This window comes from Diadema setosum, chromosome 4 (assembly GCF_964275005.1).
Source record: "Diadema setosum chromosome 4, eeDiaSeto1, whole genome shotgun sequence".
Classification (NCBI taxonomy): Eukaryota; Metazoa; Echinodermata; class Echinoidea; order Diadematoida; family Diadematidae; genus Diadema; species Diadema setosum.
This window is the reverse complement of record NC_092688.1, coordinates 34049405-34067155: the sequence shown is the minus strand read 5'-3', so window position 1 is coordinate 34067155 and position 17751 is coordinate 34049405. Positions and strand designations below refer to the sequence as shown.

Genomic DNA, 17751 nt, shown 5'->3' with positions numbered 1-17751 from the left:
AAGGAACGGCTATCCCATTCAGTATAGTGCTTTGGCCGCCATGTTTTTTGGCTCTCCTGAACATTTGACATTTTTGAGATACGAGGTCTTGTCGCCCCAGCGACGATATGGACAACCAACAAACGGTAATGAAAACATAACCTCCTCCCTTGGCATAGGTAATAACAGAGAAACAAAATTAAAATTAAAAACAGAAACAAAGTAGAAATGGAAAAGCACTTTGTTGCTGTCAGGTGGATGTGCTGGCAAACACTATTCATAATGATTACATGAATATTTATTACATCACAAATGCTTAACTCAGTGAATTTTATAACCTGCATGCCTATTGGTACAAATGACCCTTCTAACCTCATACGCAAAATGAAACAACAATTGGCTTCTTACGCCTGTGGAAATGATCCATTCCGTTAACAAGGGAGTTCAACATTTAAGTTGATTCTGATGGAACGATCTTTGCATCCATATCATCACAAACAGAAGCCGAAGATCAGCACACCCTGGGCGTGGTGCCGGCCGACCTCCGCGCCAGCAACGAGTACCTCAGCGCGCGGCCCATGACGGGGCGCCCTCAAGGCTGGATGAACACCATGCCGCTGACGAGCAACATGTCGGTGGTGTCCAAGCGGTCATCGGTGACCCATAAGAGCGGCGAAGTTGGAGCCAAGTATGCCAAAGAATACATGAAGAGAAGGAATCTCATATTACATCTACTGGTAAGGTACAGGGGACAACTTTGTTGTGGATATTCTGAGAGTACAGTGGACTTTCGTTATAATGAAGTCCTCGGGAACTGGCAGTTTGCTTTTGGTATATCAAAATTTCATTATAACCAAACAAGAAAACAAGAAAAAACATAGAGCAGATAATGTTTTGGCCTGAATTTTTACTTTGTTGTAACTGGAATTTCATTATAACTGTTTTCGTTATAAAGGGAGTGCACTGTATAAGGCAGTGAGTTTGATGGAAAAGTTTGATGGAAAAGAAAATTCAAAGAATTTTAAATATTTTTTTCTCTCTCTGCAAGAGAAAACTGACTGAAAGTTGTTCCAAAGGTTTGATTATCAAAATTCCTTTATATGCAATATCATTCTACAAAATGGCAAACAATGTAATAGATTGATGAAAACCTACTGAAAGCAATGTATGCTAAAAGGGCTCAGGTGTTGTTGGTAGACTTAGAAGAACGGCATTCTGGAGAAGGGGAGTAAATCTCAGTAATTCAACTGTTCTCAAATTTGATCTATGTGGGATTATATGGTCTTTGCCATACCACCACTTTTAATGTCTGCTTATAGAGAAAGCAGTGAATAATGAAATGACAGTGAAGACAGCTTTTGTACTGTAAAGTTCTCCCTTCTCCTCCTTCTCTTCCTCACCCCTGTCCCTCTTCTCATTTTCCTTTTCTCCTTCTTCTTCTTCCTCCTTTCTCCCATCCATATTCCTCTTTTTCTTCTCATTTTGTTTGTCCTTTCCTGACTCCTCTCTCCAATCCTCCCTTGCTCAAACTCCTCCCACTCTCTCCTTCTCCATCTTCTTTTCCACCTCCAAACTTCTCCCCTTTCCTTCTCCTCCTCCTCCTCCTCCTCTACCCACCACCCCCCCCCCACCACTACCACCACCATTTGACATGCTACCCCACTGCCCAGGTGAATGAGATTGAGCGGCTGTGCTGCTGGTGCCACCCGCTGGACAATCCCGAGGCCAGACTCCCCGGGGAGGACCTGGTCGCCAACTGGAGGGTGCAGCAGACCACCAACGAGCGCAACTGGCGGGACTTTGCCCATCTGGCCTGGGAGGTCTCACCTCATCTCGCCTGCCAGCTGCCTGTCAGGTGACTTTGAAGGGGGTCCCCGTACACGTAGCTTCAGGCCCATGGCACACAATTCTTGGCATCGCCAATGCGAAGAAAACTTCTGTGCATGCGAAAAAGCCCTGTCACAGATGCCCTGTTGGATTCCTCAATGCCATTGTTGCTTCTGGTTGTCTTGCACGTGTCTTAGTTCCCTTGCAATTCAATGCAATTTTTGTTCGTTGCTGCTTTTTTTTTTCACTTAGAATTCAACCGAGTAAGAGTTTAAAATTTTCAACATTTTACTGATGTACTGGTCACATGATGGAAAGTGAAGAAATTTTCAACCAAAAAGATACCCCTGGATAAAGACTGCACATGACTTGAGTTTATATGCAGCCAAAACAGGGGCAAGTTTATTCCCTTAGCTATCCCATAATGCATCTAAAATGCTGCTCTGTGCACAGCACCTACTAAATAGGTATTGGCAGTACTGAGAATTGCAAAACCTAAATGTCTGTGTGATGCCAGAGTGTGTGCTTATGTGCTTCTTAGTATGATGTCAGAAAAGAAATTTGCTAAAGCTGTCATTGTCATCCCCCTCAGCCGAATCATGAGCCGAACTGTGATCGGACCACTGACTACAGTGGATCGGACTTCTTTGGTCTCATGGAAGTGGGTCATAGCATAAGCGCTAAAGAGGAGTCGAAGGCGCAGGTCTCTGTAGGAAACTTGCGCTGTGCGCCCGCCTACGCATTCGACTAAATCACCGGGTTCATGTGCCTTTAATCTTTTGCAGCAGATCTATAATTGGCGGTGTTCTCTGGCTGCCATTTAAAAACAGCCGGTTGTATTGTGTGAGCGCTACCTATTGTCGCCTCAACTACAATATCCTCATTTGTTTCTTTCTCGCATCATGGTGCTGTAGGTTCAGGGCGTCGGAGAGTCTGGTCAAAGAAGTGACCCGCATGGTTCGCCTCAACCCGATGGCGGTCAGCGACCTCCCCAGCGCCATTCACTTCCTGGTCACGGAGCACAGTGTAGATGCTGATGTTGCCGAGGTATAGTTGAACTTTAACCTCTGGGGAATAGTGCTGTGTACAACCCTTTGCCCTTTGTAAGCCTACAGAATATTTCAAGAATATATCACTTCCAGAAAGTAATTTCTGTAGAAGGCGTCAAAATATGTGTCAACAGGGATTCCTTCTGACACTGTGCTGGCTAGGAGATACTATTATGCTATAAAATCCATATGAACCAAATTTATATGAGAATGAGTATTATGAAAGGAGGTATTCACAAATTGCTTGAAATTTTGCTAGGTACATGCATCTCTGTGTCATGGTTACTTTTATCTCCCTTCCCTACATCAGGTTCTGCTTCAAAAGTATAAGGCTTTCAATCCCAAGTGAAGAGTGGTGTTTAAAAAAAAAAAAGCCACCTCAAATAGGAAAACAGTGTCATCACATTTTAGTGGAAGAAATATGCATACAAACTACATGTGGTCTTATAATTTTTTTTTTTTTCATAGATTCATGTGGTAGTGATGTGTCCACTTTTCTATAACTCTTGTGAAGAATTACATCAATCTGAAATGTGTAGGTTGTACTTTGCAAATGGAAGGTACAGATAAAGGAAAGTTTGCATACCCTCCTTATGGTGATCTTTTGTTCTCTTTCTTCCCCCTTGCAGCTGAGTCACATTCTCTGCTGGGCCCCAGTCCCGCCTGTCACCGCCCTGTCCTATTTCTCCCAGCAGTACCTGCCGCACCCCTTGACCGCCCAGTATGCCACCAGGGTGCTGCAGGACTACCCCCCGGAGGCCCTCCTGTTCTATGTCCCCCAGCTGGTGCAGGCAGTCAGATATGACACTGTGAGTACACCGTATCCCTCTCAGTCTAGTGACTTTAAAAGTGGATATTTTTAGTGTGAAGTTATTCTCTTGTGCTCAGACAGGTAGGATAAATTTTGTGTATTTGTCAGTTCTTGGACGGTCATGGTGCGTAAGGGCTTTGGCTGCACATACTACGATAGTAAAAAGGTTAACTGGTCTGCCGTACAACAGCAAATTCATGGGACTAGCAAATGTGAAGACAGCTACAAATAACAGTTCAGTTATAGTTATTCTCCTATGCAATATTCCTACTGTTAGATCACAAAAAGCTTTAAAAAAAAATATATTTTTTTAGGCAAAAAATGGGCAGTTTTTTTTTTTTCATGCTAGTTTTGTGCTGCACAAAATGCATGAAAATTTCCATTTTTACGGTGTTACATGTATGCTTGGAGCTTTCCCCTGTTTCTCATCAATATGAAGATGCTGTTCATGGAAGGAGGGAGATGTACATATTAAACAGCTAGAGATATTTCAAAGTATGGCATCTCGTACGTTCAATGTTACCATACACAAGGCTGTGTGTGTTTTGATTTGTGGAGAGCATCACAGCGATGGCCTATGATATTATATGTATAGTACATTAATCTTTTTAGCGACTGTTGCTTGTGGCAATAGTAAGAGCACTATGTTGAAGAGGAGAGAATTCTTTGACATTCAAATCTTTGACCAACTTGACATTATCAGAGGGTCACCATAAATCCTGCCAAATTCTTATTGATGTATGTTTGATAGCACAATCAAGCTGTAGCAGCTACAATGTACATTCAACTGTTAAGCTTGCATTACGTAACATTTTTTTCAAATTTTCTCACTTTGAAAACACAGCAAATCTATTCCCAAGTGCTTGATTTTATAATGTAAATCTTGAACTTGATGTAATTTGATGTCAGTCAAGAGTGAGATGCATTTCAAAAGGGGAGCCACTGTATGAGATGTGATGTGAATGTTTCCCCCTTCTTTCTCCCCAATTCAAGTTTGGCTTTGTGACTGAGCTGATCCTGGTCCTGGCCAAGAAGTCCCAGCTGCTGGCCCATCAGCTCATCTGGAACATGAAGACAAACATCTTCAAGGATGAGGAGGGCAAGGAGAGAGACGGTGAGACACGGATTGTCATGTGACCAAAGGGCATGACCCCTTCAGGTTCATGTGAAGAGTTCACGACCTGAGTATGCTCACATGATAAGGTCATGACCTCTTCATGTTCACATTGTATGATCATGACTCCTTCAGGTTCATGTGAAGAGATCATGACCTCATTGTGATCATGTGATAAGGTTGTAACTTCTTGATGTTCACATGGCAAGGTCATGCTTCCTTCAGGGGACCGTTTCATGAAACTTTTTGTCAGTGATTTACACCGACAACTGTTAAAAGCTACTGAAATCCTTGCGTCTGATTGGCTGATAGCAAATTTGTCGGTGAAAATCACCGACAAGTTGCCTCATGAAACACCCCCCAGGTTCATGTGAAGTGGTCATGACGTCGGTATGTTCACATAATAAGGTCATGACCTCTTTTTGTGCACATGGCAATGTTGTGGTCTCTTCATGTTCATGTTCTAGTTCTATTTGTGTGTCCAAGACTCTAAAATACATTCAAATTTGGTAAATAATCTTTTATCCTTCCCCAGTTCAGCAGGACACAACTACACAATTCTACTGCAGTTCTCCAAGAATTTCATTACAAGAAGTGACTTGCAAACTTAATAAACATACAACTGTAGCACCCAATAACATGAGAGAGCAACATCATCAATGGCGCTTAAAGGCAACTTGTGTGATGACTAAATGGAATCTATGTAATAAATCTTAATCAAATTATTGACAGAGTCAGTGGAAGTGTTACGTGGCATGATAATTTATTTGTCTACAGCTTGCGTAACTTAAGTATCTGTTGTCTTATGATGTAATCTTCTGCCATTGTAGGAGAATTTGCTGATGCCCTGGAAGCCCTGATTGAAGGCATTATTGCCAACCTGTCGGGACCAGCGAAGGAATTCTACGAGAGGGAGTTTGACTTCTTTGGGAAGATCACCGCAATATCTGGTGAAATCAGGTATAGACTTCCTTTTATCCTTATGCCCAAATGTATACATTGTTCTGTACATGACTTGATCCGTTTACACACTAATTCATCTGCATTTGTAAGGTTAAATCCAAATATGTCGAGAAAAATTCCTTTCCTACAGGGGCAAAACTGCAAACAACACTTCTTACTCCAAGTAATAGACATGTATGTAGAATGTGTCTGAGGTTGATTTGGTTTCAATTTAGGTAGAATTATATGGGAAAGGACATGGCATAACATGTCAGCAATTAAGCAATATGTTATATATGCTGTTGATTGCTGGAGTTTGACAATTCAAGTTCTGGCTCTGAATTTTTCATAAGAAAAGACATTTGTATGAGTACATGTACAAGACACATTCCTGTTCCTTTACTCTTCAATCAACAAGATATTTTCAAGTCCACTTACAAATTCCATTTTTAAACATTGTGCAGGATCTTCCATGATTAATTGCCCTCATTGAAACTCTTCCTGTACCAGTACCTCTAAAAGTAATGACTTGTTGTGCTAGCCTTCTTCACTGTTGATTAATCTATTCACATTTCTTACATGTTAATTCTGGATCTTTGTTTATTTTTGTGGAACAGACCATTTCCAAAGGGGGATGAGAGGAAAGCTGCATGTCTGAGGGAATTGGCCAAAATCAAACTCCAGCCGGGATGCTATCTTCCCAGCAACCCAGAAGCGGTCGTCATGGAAATCGACTACAAGTCAGGCACACCCATGCAGAGGTAGTGTAGATAGTTCTTTTCCTGTTTTTTCTTTTTATTTATTTTTTTTATTTTAAATACAAGCGATTCTTTGTACTTTGGGGAAACTGCTGTCTGTTTCAAACTGATTTCACATGTCATGCGCACTGTCATCCCATTTAACAGGGAAAGGTTTATGTTGAAATCTTATATTTTGAACATCTTATGGTACTGATTAGAAAACATACATGTGTAAGGAAAGATTCTGAAAATGTGGATCGTAAGGAGCCTTTCACATGTTTATTATGTTATGTTCCATGTATGTCAAATGTGAATAATTGTGTTAATGATTATTGTGCGTGTCTAAACTTTGAACAAATCAATTTCCAGTTTTGGATGACCCTTAATATAATGACACAAACAGTGAACACCAGGACTATTGTGTGTACCATACTGTGAATGTAGTACTTTGAGGTTTGTTGATGTCAAACTTGTATTATGTTGTGTGCTCCCCCAGCGCTGCCAAGGCCCCGTTCTTGGCCAGGTTCAAGGTCCAGAAGTGCGGTGTCCAGGAGCTGGAGAACCTCGGACTGAAGGGCTTAGGGTCAGACATGGGTCAGGTCGTGGCTGGCTCTCTCAAGACTCAGATATGGGAGGCCTGTATCTTCAAGGTCGGCGATGATGTCAGACAGGTAATGGTTGGATTGTACGCTTGTCAAATATTGGGTCGCTTCTCTCACTAAGGCTTCCTACTGCGAGAGTCATTTTCCAGCTTTACTTTATGGTATGGTATACATGCTCTTCATATGCACTAGTGCTTAACTGATTTGTCAAGCTGTTTCATGCAGTTACAATTAGTCAAGTCATGTATTCACTTGTGTTGTGTCAAATATGATCTCCTTCTTTTCTTTCTCATGGTAATTATGGTTATCAACTTAAAAATAATTTTTATCATTATCATCATTATGATATTTTATTCTTGTTCTTATTCATATTCATATTCTCATCATTGCTCTTATCATTATTGGCATTATCATTATGAGAGTATGATGATGATGATGATCATCATCATCTACATCACCTTCATTAATGTAATTGTGTGTGATACTGAATTATGAATTTGTTTTTGTTTTGTTTGTTTTTTTGTTTTCAATTTCTTTGTACCATCCAGGACATGTTGGCTCTCCAGGTCATTGGACTCTTCAAGAACATCTTCCACCAGGTTGGCCTGGACCTCTACTTGGTTCCCTACAAAGTCGTGGCCACTTCCCCAGGGGTGAGTTGGCTTAAATCCACGCCATGTTGAAGTCAGCTCAATCATAGAGTAAAAATAAAACAAGCAGAACAGTCAAACTTTTGTCAAAATTGAACATGAAATGATGAAGTGACAGAATTTTAATGTGTCGTGTGTTTTTACTGAATGGTGAAATTGATAGTTACAGCTTATCGTTGCCAGGGCGACAAGACCTCGTATCTACAAAATGTCAAATGTTCAGGAGAGCAAAAACACATAGCAGCCAAAGCACTATATCAAGTGGGTAGACTTTCCTTTGACATGCCATGGTGGCTTCATTTTTTGGGTAAGATAGCTAGGATTTGGAAAGGACATCATTTAACTGAGTATTAATCCAAAAACAAAGTCATTTTCACCAAAATTTGAGATACAAGGTCTTGTCACACCAGCGATGTTATTCAAGTTCAGAGTCAAAGATGTCGTCACTTTGCCACTCTCGTATTGTTTTTTGCTAAAAATCTTTTTGCAGAACAATATTGATTAATATCAAATTTTTTGGTTTACAATCACTATTTCTTTTCATTTCACATAGTTTTACTTTAATACCTTATTTTCTGTTACCAAAGAAAGTGATGTTTGATTATGTGTATATGTTTTTGTTGAAAGATAAGATTAAAAAAAAATGAATTGAATTGAACTTAATAACCATACCCCTATTCCCCTAATAGTCATTGTTCTAAAATTTGTCTGTCACATGATCAGTGCGGAGTCATCCAGTGTGTGCCAGACTGTAAGTCACGTGACCAGCTTGGCAGACAGACGGACATCGGCATGTACGAATACTTCCTGACCAAGTACGGCGACGAGACGACCCCTGCATTCCAAAAGGTGTGGATTCAGTTTCTCACTCTTGCTCTCTTTCTCTGTCTGTCTGTCTGTCTATATATCTATCTTCTTATCTATCTTTCTATCTATCTTTCTATCTATCTCTCTATCTACTATGTATCTATTTATCTATCTATCTATCTATCTATCCATCTGTCTATCTACATATCTATGTATTTATCTAAACCTTGTATCTATCTATCTATATCTGTTTTCTTTTTGTATCAAAACCTATCTTTCTATCTATCTGGGGTATCTAAACCTATCTATCTATCTTTCTGTCTATATACCTACACGTGTATCTATATCTATCTTTCTGTCTATCTACCTATCTATATCTATCTTCCTATTCATATATCTGTCTATTTATCTTTCTATTTATCTATTTATCTCTCTCTCACACACACACGCTGTGGGACAGTTTTCATGCTTTCTTATTCTGTCTCGGGTCTCACATGTGACCATTCAATATTTTAGAGTGAGCACCAGATTCACTGAATTACTCTCTAATATATATGATTCTTGGACGTATGCAATTCTACGGAGAGCTAATTAAGTTTTCACAGGAATATCTTTTCCTTATCTTTCTGACTGTGTGAATCTTCATGATATTCATTGCAAGGTGAATTAATGTAGACTGAATACTTACATTAAAAAGACATTCTTTTGTGACTTGTATCAAAATTTGCATCATAATCTATTCACCTCTTTCCTATTTAAGTGATAAAAAGGATGAAGTTATTTTAAAGGATGCAAGATGAAAAAGAGAAATGAGACGTTGTGGGAAGTATTCACACAGCGGCTTCCCAATCAAATGCGATCTTCATCAAAACAGTTTTATTTTAAGAGTTACCAGTAGATTAACTGCGACACCTGATCAAATGGACTCAGTTGGAAACCACCCAATTACCTGGCAGATCCAACAAACACATCAATTTGTCATTAATACTCTACCTGCTTACATCACCTGCTCTGTGTATGTCAGGCTCGGCGCAACTTCATCCAGAGCATGGCGGCCTACAGCGTGATTGGATTCCTGCTGCAGATCAAAGACAGACACAACGGTAACATCATGCTGGACTCGGTGGGACACATCATCCACATTGGTGAGTGTCAGTGGAGGAGTGCATGAATCCCTGCCCTAGGGTATACAACTGATTTGTTTTCTGCTGTTGTTTGTGATAGTGCATGTTGTTTTTCACTGCAAAGGTGGCCATTATGGCCATACTGTCACATCTAGTAGGTATATTTCAGACGATGTATAGCACTTGCTTGGGGGGGGGGGGGGGGGGGGAGGGCGGTCCATCTCCTTTATGGGGCTATGGGTCACCACAGGGTGTTACTGTTTTGTTTTTGTTTTTTGTTTTTTAAACCAAAAATGAATAAAAGATGAATTACATTTATTTGTATATCATGTTGTCACTCTTTATTGATCTTTTGTGTTATTTTGGTTTGCGTCATTCATTTTTGTGGCGTTGTTGGGTAATTATCTTTTTTTTTTGGGGGGGGGGGGTGGGGTGTGGCAAGTGAATCATAAATTTCTCTTTCTATTTTATCCAGAGATTCTACTTCTGGATTCTAAACTACCAGACAAGCTTGGTAGCTTTCAAAATGTCTCTTACTGACCTTACTGTCTTTACTGTCATAAATGGTTGTGCCTGGCATGATGTGCTATCAATATTTCCCCCCAACAATAACTGGGTTCTTCTCCTCCACCATCTGCCAACGTAGACTTTGGCTTCATGTTTGAGAGTTCCCCGGGAGGCAACCTGGGCTGGGAGCCGGACATCAAACTTACCGATGAGATGGTGATGATCATGGGGGGCAGCGTCAACGCCGCGCCCTTCAAGAAGTTTGTGGAGCTCTGCGTCCAGGCCTACCTGGCAGTCAGGTTAGTTTTAAGAGGAATTGTGGTGTGGGACTTACAATGTACTCCATCTACATGAATCTCACGAGGTATGAAAGGACAAGTTCACCTTCACAGATACATGTATGTGGATTGAGTGGAAGCATCAATATTAGTAGAACACGTCAGTGAGAATTTGAGTAAAATCAAACAATCTGTTCAAAAGTTATGAATTTTTGAATTTTCTGCTCAGTTACTGCTGGATGAGAAGACTACTACACCTTGTGTTGTTACATGTGGAGAACAATATAAAGAAAATATGATGAAAATTCAACATATTTTCACTTTTATATTTATTTATATTTATATTTTATATATTTAATATTATCCTTAACGTACGACAGTCACAAGTTGAGGAAATGTGCAATTTTTTCAAATGATAAAATTTTGTGAAATTCTCTGTATGTTTTTGTTATATCATTCTATGCATGTGACATCATACACTGTAGTAGTCTACTCATCCAGCAGTGACCTCGTAAATACTGTAAAAATTCATAACTTTTGAACGGATTGTACATTTTTCTCCAAACCTTCAATGATGTGTTCTACTAATTATGCTGCATTCACTCAATCCTTATGTATATGAAGGTGGACTTGTCCTTTAACTCTAGAGCAAACAACTCAAATAGAGCAACAACAAAAACAAAACAAAAAAAATGCACACACACACACACACATACACAAACACACACACGGAAAAAAAATGAAATGATTATAATCATAGGTTGCTGATTGATTTCCACTTGCTGATCCAGCTAATGAATTTCATACTTGATAAACATGGCATACTGAAGATCACTTGACTAACATGCAAGACTATTGATTGTGAGGTGTTTAATCCATGCTGTGTTTTGGCTCATTTTGGTGATGAGATGTACATGTTTAAACATTTCATGTTGTTCAAGTATGGAACCTCTCTCAGGCAAAGAATATTGTTTAACTTGACTGTGCTTATAAGAAAAAAAAATTCAAGAACAAAAACACACAAAAAAAGACATGCATTTAACTGACAAGAAATCAACTTTAGCAGGCTCATAACATCAAGATTTTAGCTAGTAACCCCGATTGTTAATTGATGGATCACTGCACGATCTTTTCTAAGGAGCACAAAGATGATTGCTTTTTACATTTCTTGGAGGTAGTTAATGCCCTTGAAGTCACAGAGACTTTTACTGCTACTTTTTATTTTCATTCCCCATTACTAGGCCGTACCAGGAAGCCATTGTGTCCCTGGTTGCTCTGATGCTGGATACTGGGTTACCTTGCTTCAAAGGAAAGACCCTCAAGCTGCTGAGGTCAGTGAAGAAAAGACAAGACATAGTACCACTTTGTGCCCTAGCCACAGATGTAGTTTTGGCGACTTAATAATGTTTTGTCACAAACTGGCTTCATTTTGTTCTAGATGCTTGGTTACTCAATGTTTCCAAATTATTTTTGTTTGCTGTGTCAGCAAGCAATACAGTCTGAAAAACATTTTTAAGATCTTATACCTTGAAAGAAACAAGCATAGAGATATTGGTGTGAAGCACAAGTGTATCAAAATTAATGTGCAATGAATATCATTTATATGATATTTTGGACTGAAACTTTGATATTCTGATACCTTGACTTTCTCTGGTATCTGATTTCAACAGCCTGGAGAACTTTTAAAGTCAAGTAAGTGTGTGTGAAGTGAGTAAGAATATGCATTGATGATACTCAATGTTGGAGTGTAATGATTTAGAATTGTTTGATTTCCAGAGGATTATGTGTAGTCAGAATATATTCTTTACACCTTGAGTCTCTTTTCTTTGTGCAAAATGACATACCAGACTATGTAGATCTGAATGTGGGCAGTGTGACAATTACACGTACAGTAGGCCCTATGCTTAGCTTTTATGAGACTATGGCATTGCACAGATGTATGTGTGAATATTTAATTATCATCTATTATTATTATTATACCTCTTTTGTGTTGTACCGTTGCAAAACACATTATGAAAAATAATATTGAGCTTTTTTTTTGTTCTTTCAGCTTTGATGTCGTGTGCATTAGTATGTATGTGAAAAAGGCCATTAGTTTTGTTGATTTTCATGAAAGTATGCCGCATTATACAATGTACAATGTAAATCATAATATTTTGTCAGATTTTTTTGTGTACATCATGATTCTTTTTTTTCTGCCTCCATTTCAGAGCTCGCTTCAGCCCAAACCAAACGGAGAGAGAAGCCGCCACCTACATGGTCAACATCATTGAGAAGTGCTGCCAGAATGTCAGGTACATTTTGTCATCCTATCATCTGCTTCCCTCGGCCATATGGTTGAGGCTGCATTGCATTGCTCTCTTCTTGTCAATTCACTTAAAGTGCTCTTAGCACACTACTAATAGTTCCCTCTCCCCTCACCCTTTCCTCAACCGGCATAGTTTGGTTTGTATTCAAGGTGAACAGCATCACTGCAATGTGATTAAACAGCTGTATGTGTAACAGGCGACTCCCATTCTAAAGTCTTCAGGACAGGCAGTTTTCTTTCGTCATGTCAGAATTTCGTCATAGCTGAACAATAAAGTGTATAGAGATGTGTAGACAATACTTTTTGGGCTGACATTTTTACTTCGTTGGAACAAAATTTTGTTATAACCGTGTTCGTTGTAGGAGCAGCGCCCTGTATCACGGTCACTCTTTATGTGCCCAGACACTTAGCTGACTTATTTGCCATGCATTACATGATACAATAGGGATTATTAAAGGGATATGTAAGTAATCTTTATCTAGTGGCAATCAGTTTCCATGAAAATTGTGCCAATCGGTGAACAAAGCAGTAAACAAGTGGTTTAAGCATAGTGATTTGTGCAACTGCCATGATGGCTTCACACAATATTGATCAAAGTTCTAATAGTTTCTATTTGCAGTTATGTATACATATCAATATGCTTCAATCCCATTATTAATCTATTCGTTTGTTTGGTTTGTTTCCTTTCTTTTTCATTGAAATACGCAGGACAAGAACATATGATATGATCCAGTACTTCCAGAATGAAATCCCATACTAGGAGACCACAGGTAGAGAGAAGGAGAGAGAGCAGTGTGAGACCAACTTCCAAGCATAGTGCAATAGCCGACCGCATGTCCCGAACATCCTCTTATGACGACTATGTGGTCTTTGTCCTTGATTGAAATATATGATTGAATGCGTAGAGAAGAGAATGTGATCTTATTAGTTACGTTCAGACGGTGATCCTTAACCTCAAGGATAAGCTCTATGAGGCGCCAAGTGTTGCACGGTCGATTTCTTTATAAAATTAGTTATTTCGTTAAAAATTGATTGTGCGACACTTGGCGCCCCATAGATCTTATCCCCAAAGTTAAGGATCACCGCCACGTAACTAACAGTTCTGTGTTTCTGAATTTATTCCTGATATATGTGGTCATTTGTTTACTAATATGAGTGGATAATTTTGGTTTTAAGAGTCTATGATGTTCATGTGATACTACATACTGTGTTGTGTGTTATAGCATATTTTATTTTACCACTAGAGTTCTCTTGTGTTTTTCTCAAATTGTATTAATACACATGTCTATTGCAGGAAAAGAGAAAAAGCTGGTTTTTTTTCCACCTAGAATAGTACAATGCTGTTATAATACAAGGTTGGCATTCCTGGACTTGTAGGTGGTTAGAGCGACTGTGAGCTTTATTGCAAGTGAGCTTTATTGCAAGTATGTCCATGTGGATGTAGAATTATCATAATCATGATCTATATTTAAAAGAATTATATTTATTTGTGCATCTTGTACATTGTTTCTGCTTACTTGTTGTTAGGACCTTTTTCATGTGATCATGAAATAACAAGAGAAGAGTCGTGCAATGTATTTTTTGAGAAGATTTTGCCATAACGGCTTTCTGCAACACAAGCTGTTGTCAAAAACAATGTCAATCTGAGTTGAACTGCAAACATTGAATTTAAAAAAGAAAAAGAAAGGTGAGTGAGTGACTTCTATTATGTAAATGAACATCTTTGCTTTGGCTTTGTGTGGGTTTTTGATTTAAACTCTTGCCATGTTTGATGGGTTTCAAGGGGCAAGAAATTTGGTATACATTATTACCACAAGTGTATCGCATTTCCCAAATATATATATTTTTATGCCTCCGCAACGAAGTGGCCGGAGGCATTATGTTTTCGGGTCGTCCGTCCGTCCGTCCGTCCGTCCGTCCGTACGTCCGTCCATACGTCCGTCCGTCCCGTTTTGTTTTTGTCGATATCTCAAGAACCGTGTGGTGGTTTTACATCAAACTTGGTATGAGGGTATATCCTTGGGGGATAATACTTTGTGTGGATTTTAGGGTCACTGGGTCAAAGGTCAAAGGCCACAGGTTATTTTGTGAAAAAAAATTTGAAATTTCATGTTTTTCTCCATATCTCGCAAATGGTTCAAGGTATCGTCATGGAACTTAGTATATATGCTTGTACCGATGGGCAATTATTATCTAGGGAAGTTGGGGGTCATGGGTCAAAGGTCAGGGGGGGTCAAAGGTCAAGGTCAACTCCTCAAAATACCAGTACTTTCCTTAAAATGCAATATGCCTGAAGGTTGTTTTTTTTTTTTACTTGATGTATGGCATGTATTACTCAATATATATTTTTGGGGAAGTTTCTTGCTGAAAGGTCAAAGGTCAAAAGGTAAAAGGTCAAGTGAAAGTGCTAAATTGCACTTTTTCCTCCATATCTCGAAAGTAACTCAAGGTATCATGAAACTTACATATTTATGCATGTTCAACCTAACAGTGATTCTCTTTGGAACTGTGAGGTCAAAGGTCAAAGGCCAGGTTTAGATAATGCTATTTTCCCATTTGATACTGAAATTATGCTTTTTCTCAATACCTTGAAAATTACTCAATGCATAAACTTATAAAAGGGTCAAAAGTCAAGTAAAAATCATCAGTTCCCCAAATACCTGCACTCTGACATTTTAATCATTCATCCAATTGAACCTAGTTCTAGGAAAATGAACATTCAGCACATTTGTGTCAAACCTGTCATTTTAATATTTTGCTACTTGTGTGAAACTGTCATCACACATTGTCAAGACATTGTACTATAGACCTATTAGGAGAACCATGCATTATGGCAGAGGCATATCAGTAGCCGTAGCGATATATCTAGTTTAATGATAGTACTGTATATGATTCTGTCTGTCCAGATGTGATACACCAGTCATCAAATTGCTTGTTTTTCTCTCTATGACGCGATTAAAATTCAATGATATCTTTCTAATCTGGTGAGTGTTTACCAGAGATTCATTGTCACACAATATGGACACTGAAACCTGTGTTAATTTTTGTGAAACCATTACATAAAGTTTTCATCTGTTTGATTTTCATCTTCAGCAATCAAAGTTATGAATTCTAATCCAGCTGATGAAGTAGATATTCGAGAAATTGCTACTTGATTTGACTTTTGTACACATATGTATTGATGCCTCCCTCCCCAGGTTAAGCATGATCTGTTTCTTCATTTTACTGAGAGAATATGAAATATGCTATGAAATTAATTTTGTTTTCAGCTAGTATTTAGTATTTAGTCAGCTTCATCATTAGTTCAGGCTCGAGTTGGGTGGTCTGCCCCTGGTCTGGCTTCATTTTTTTTTTTTTTTTTTTTTTTTTTTTGGGTTTGATGTCTACAAGAAAACATACCACAAGCTCAGTGAGGGCAAGAATTGTGTTACGTACATACATACCCAAGTTGCTGTCAATACCATTTATCTTGATAGTCTGCATGAAGTATCTACAGCACATTCACAGGGCTGTCAGCATTACAGAGTGTACTCTCCAACAGGGTAGCCATTAAGGCATAACCTATCATTTGTGCATGGTATTGCCAGTTAATTATACCATGGCTTTATATGAGCATACCCCAGAAAGGTGATTGTGTTTTTATTCTCATTATTTTCTGTGTATACTCTTTCAGCCAAGCATAAGGTCCCAATATTTATTTTTAATATTGTGCTCCTGTTTTATGGATGAAGCATCATACAGTAGTTGCTGAACAATGGCATTGTAATAAAGTTTGATTCAAATATATTTTGTTGCTTTAGTGTAGCTAGTATGAGCATAATGTGATAGTGTTTAAAAAACACGTACAAACTTGTTATTTGCAGTGTTAGAATAGAATTCATCAAGCAAACATTCCATTAATACTCACTGGCATCCTTTTCCAGGTATCTGTTTTGTTTGGTTTTATTAGTCACACTGACTAGTGTTTCATATTTGTAAGACAGTTTATTTCTGTAGAAATTGGTAGCATTACGATATTTTGAGGTGCAATGGCTAAGAGAAATATCTGTGCAAAGTGTGTTGGATTTGTCATGCGGGTGTTTGTCCATTTTATAAATAGATCTTAAAAAAAACAGGAACTGTTAGAGGCTTTTTTTCATTGGTAACAATGATCTTGCGACTGTTTGACATATTGCTCTTCATCAACGTAAATAAACACCAAAATAATATTAATTGTTTGAGTAAGAGCCATGATAAAAGAAACATGGGCATACATTCTCTAGTGGGAGTCCATGGGACCATACATGTACACTGTGTATGCCCATGGTTTGTTTTTTATCATGACTTTTACTCAAACACAGAATTTTTGGTGTTTATTTACATCGCTGAAGGGCAATTTGTCAATCAGTTGCAGGAAAAAACATCTCCAAGCAAGCATCATTAATTTGTCTAATAATAATCCAGGGTCTTTACTCATCTGAAGGTCCCTCTGCCGCAAGTTCGATGTCTCATTACGCAGCCTAGGATAGTGATATACTCTTTATGAATGCGTTTGTGTGTGTTTGGCCATGGCAAATCTTCTGACATGGTATAACTTGTCTATATTTGCCCTATGTGGAAATGAATTCTGTGGATGCATCAGTTCCTTATGTGAGATGTGCAATCTTTTGAGAGAGCGAAATACATTTTCTGATGAATGAACATGATTTTTCTGCACACTCTTTGAAGAAAGGAAGATGCATGTGATATTTTCTGACTTTTTACCCTGACACAGATAATTTTGCAAACACTTTATGTGTGAGTGTGGGTGGTAGATACTAAATAGACGTTATTATAGAGTTACTATTCTCACAAATATGTTGAATTCCAAGTTTGTGTGCTCAACCTGTGTCCAGATAGTTTCCAAGGATCTCAACACTCATTCCTATCAAGTAGTTTATGAATTTATGAGGGTATTGGGTCAAAAACAAGTTGTGGTTGTAACTTGTTAGAACAGATTGAAGCCCCCGGCCATCATATCATTATCCTTTCGTC

General features: G+C 38.6%; 1 protein-coding gene across 1 annotated transcript in view; it reads left to right on the top strand.

Annotated features, from left to right (window-relative positions):
* LOC140227171 (phosphatidylinositol 4-kinase alpha-like) overlaps positions 1-13657 on the top strand; it is a 57558-nt gene extending 43901 nt beyond the window's left edge. The window contains 15 exon segments of the mRNA XM_072307601.1: positions 481-716; positions 1650-1834; positions 2721-2853; positions 3485-3664; positions 4660-4780; positions 5611-5740; positions 6340-6483; positions 6959-7133; positions 7613-7717; positions 8438-8563; positions 9546-9666; positions 10292-10451; positions 11672-11761; positions 12641-12724; positions 13447-13657. Coding sequence (XP_072163702.1) covers positions 481-716; positions 1650-1834; positions 2721-2853; positions 3485-3664; positions 4660-4780; positions 5611-5740; positions 6340-6483; positions 6959-7133; positions 7613-7717; positions 8438-8563; positions 9546-9666; positions 10292-10451; positions 11672-11761; positions 12641-12724; positions 13447-13498 — 2042 coding nt within the window. The 3' untranslated portion in view covers positions 13499-13657.
* Positions 13658-17751: the final 4094 nt, after the last annotated feature.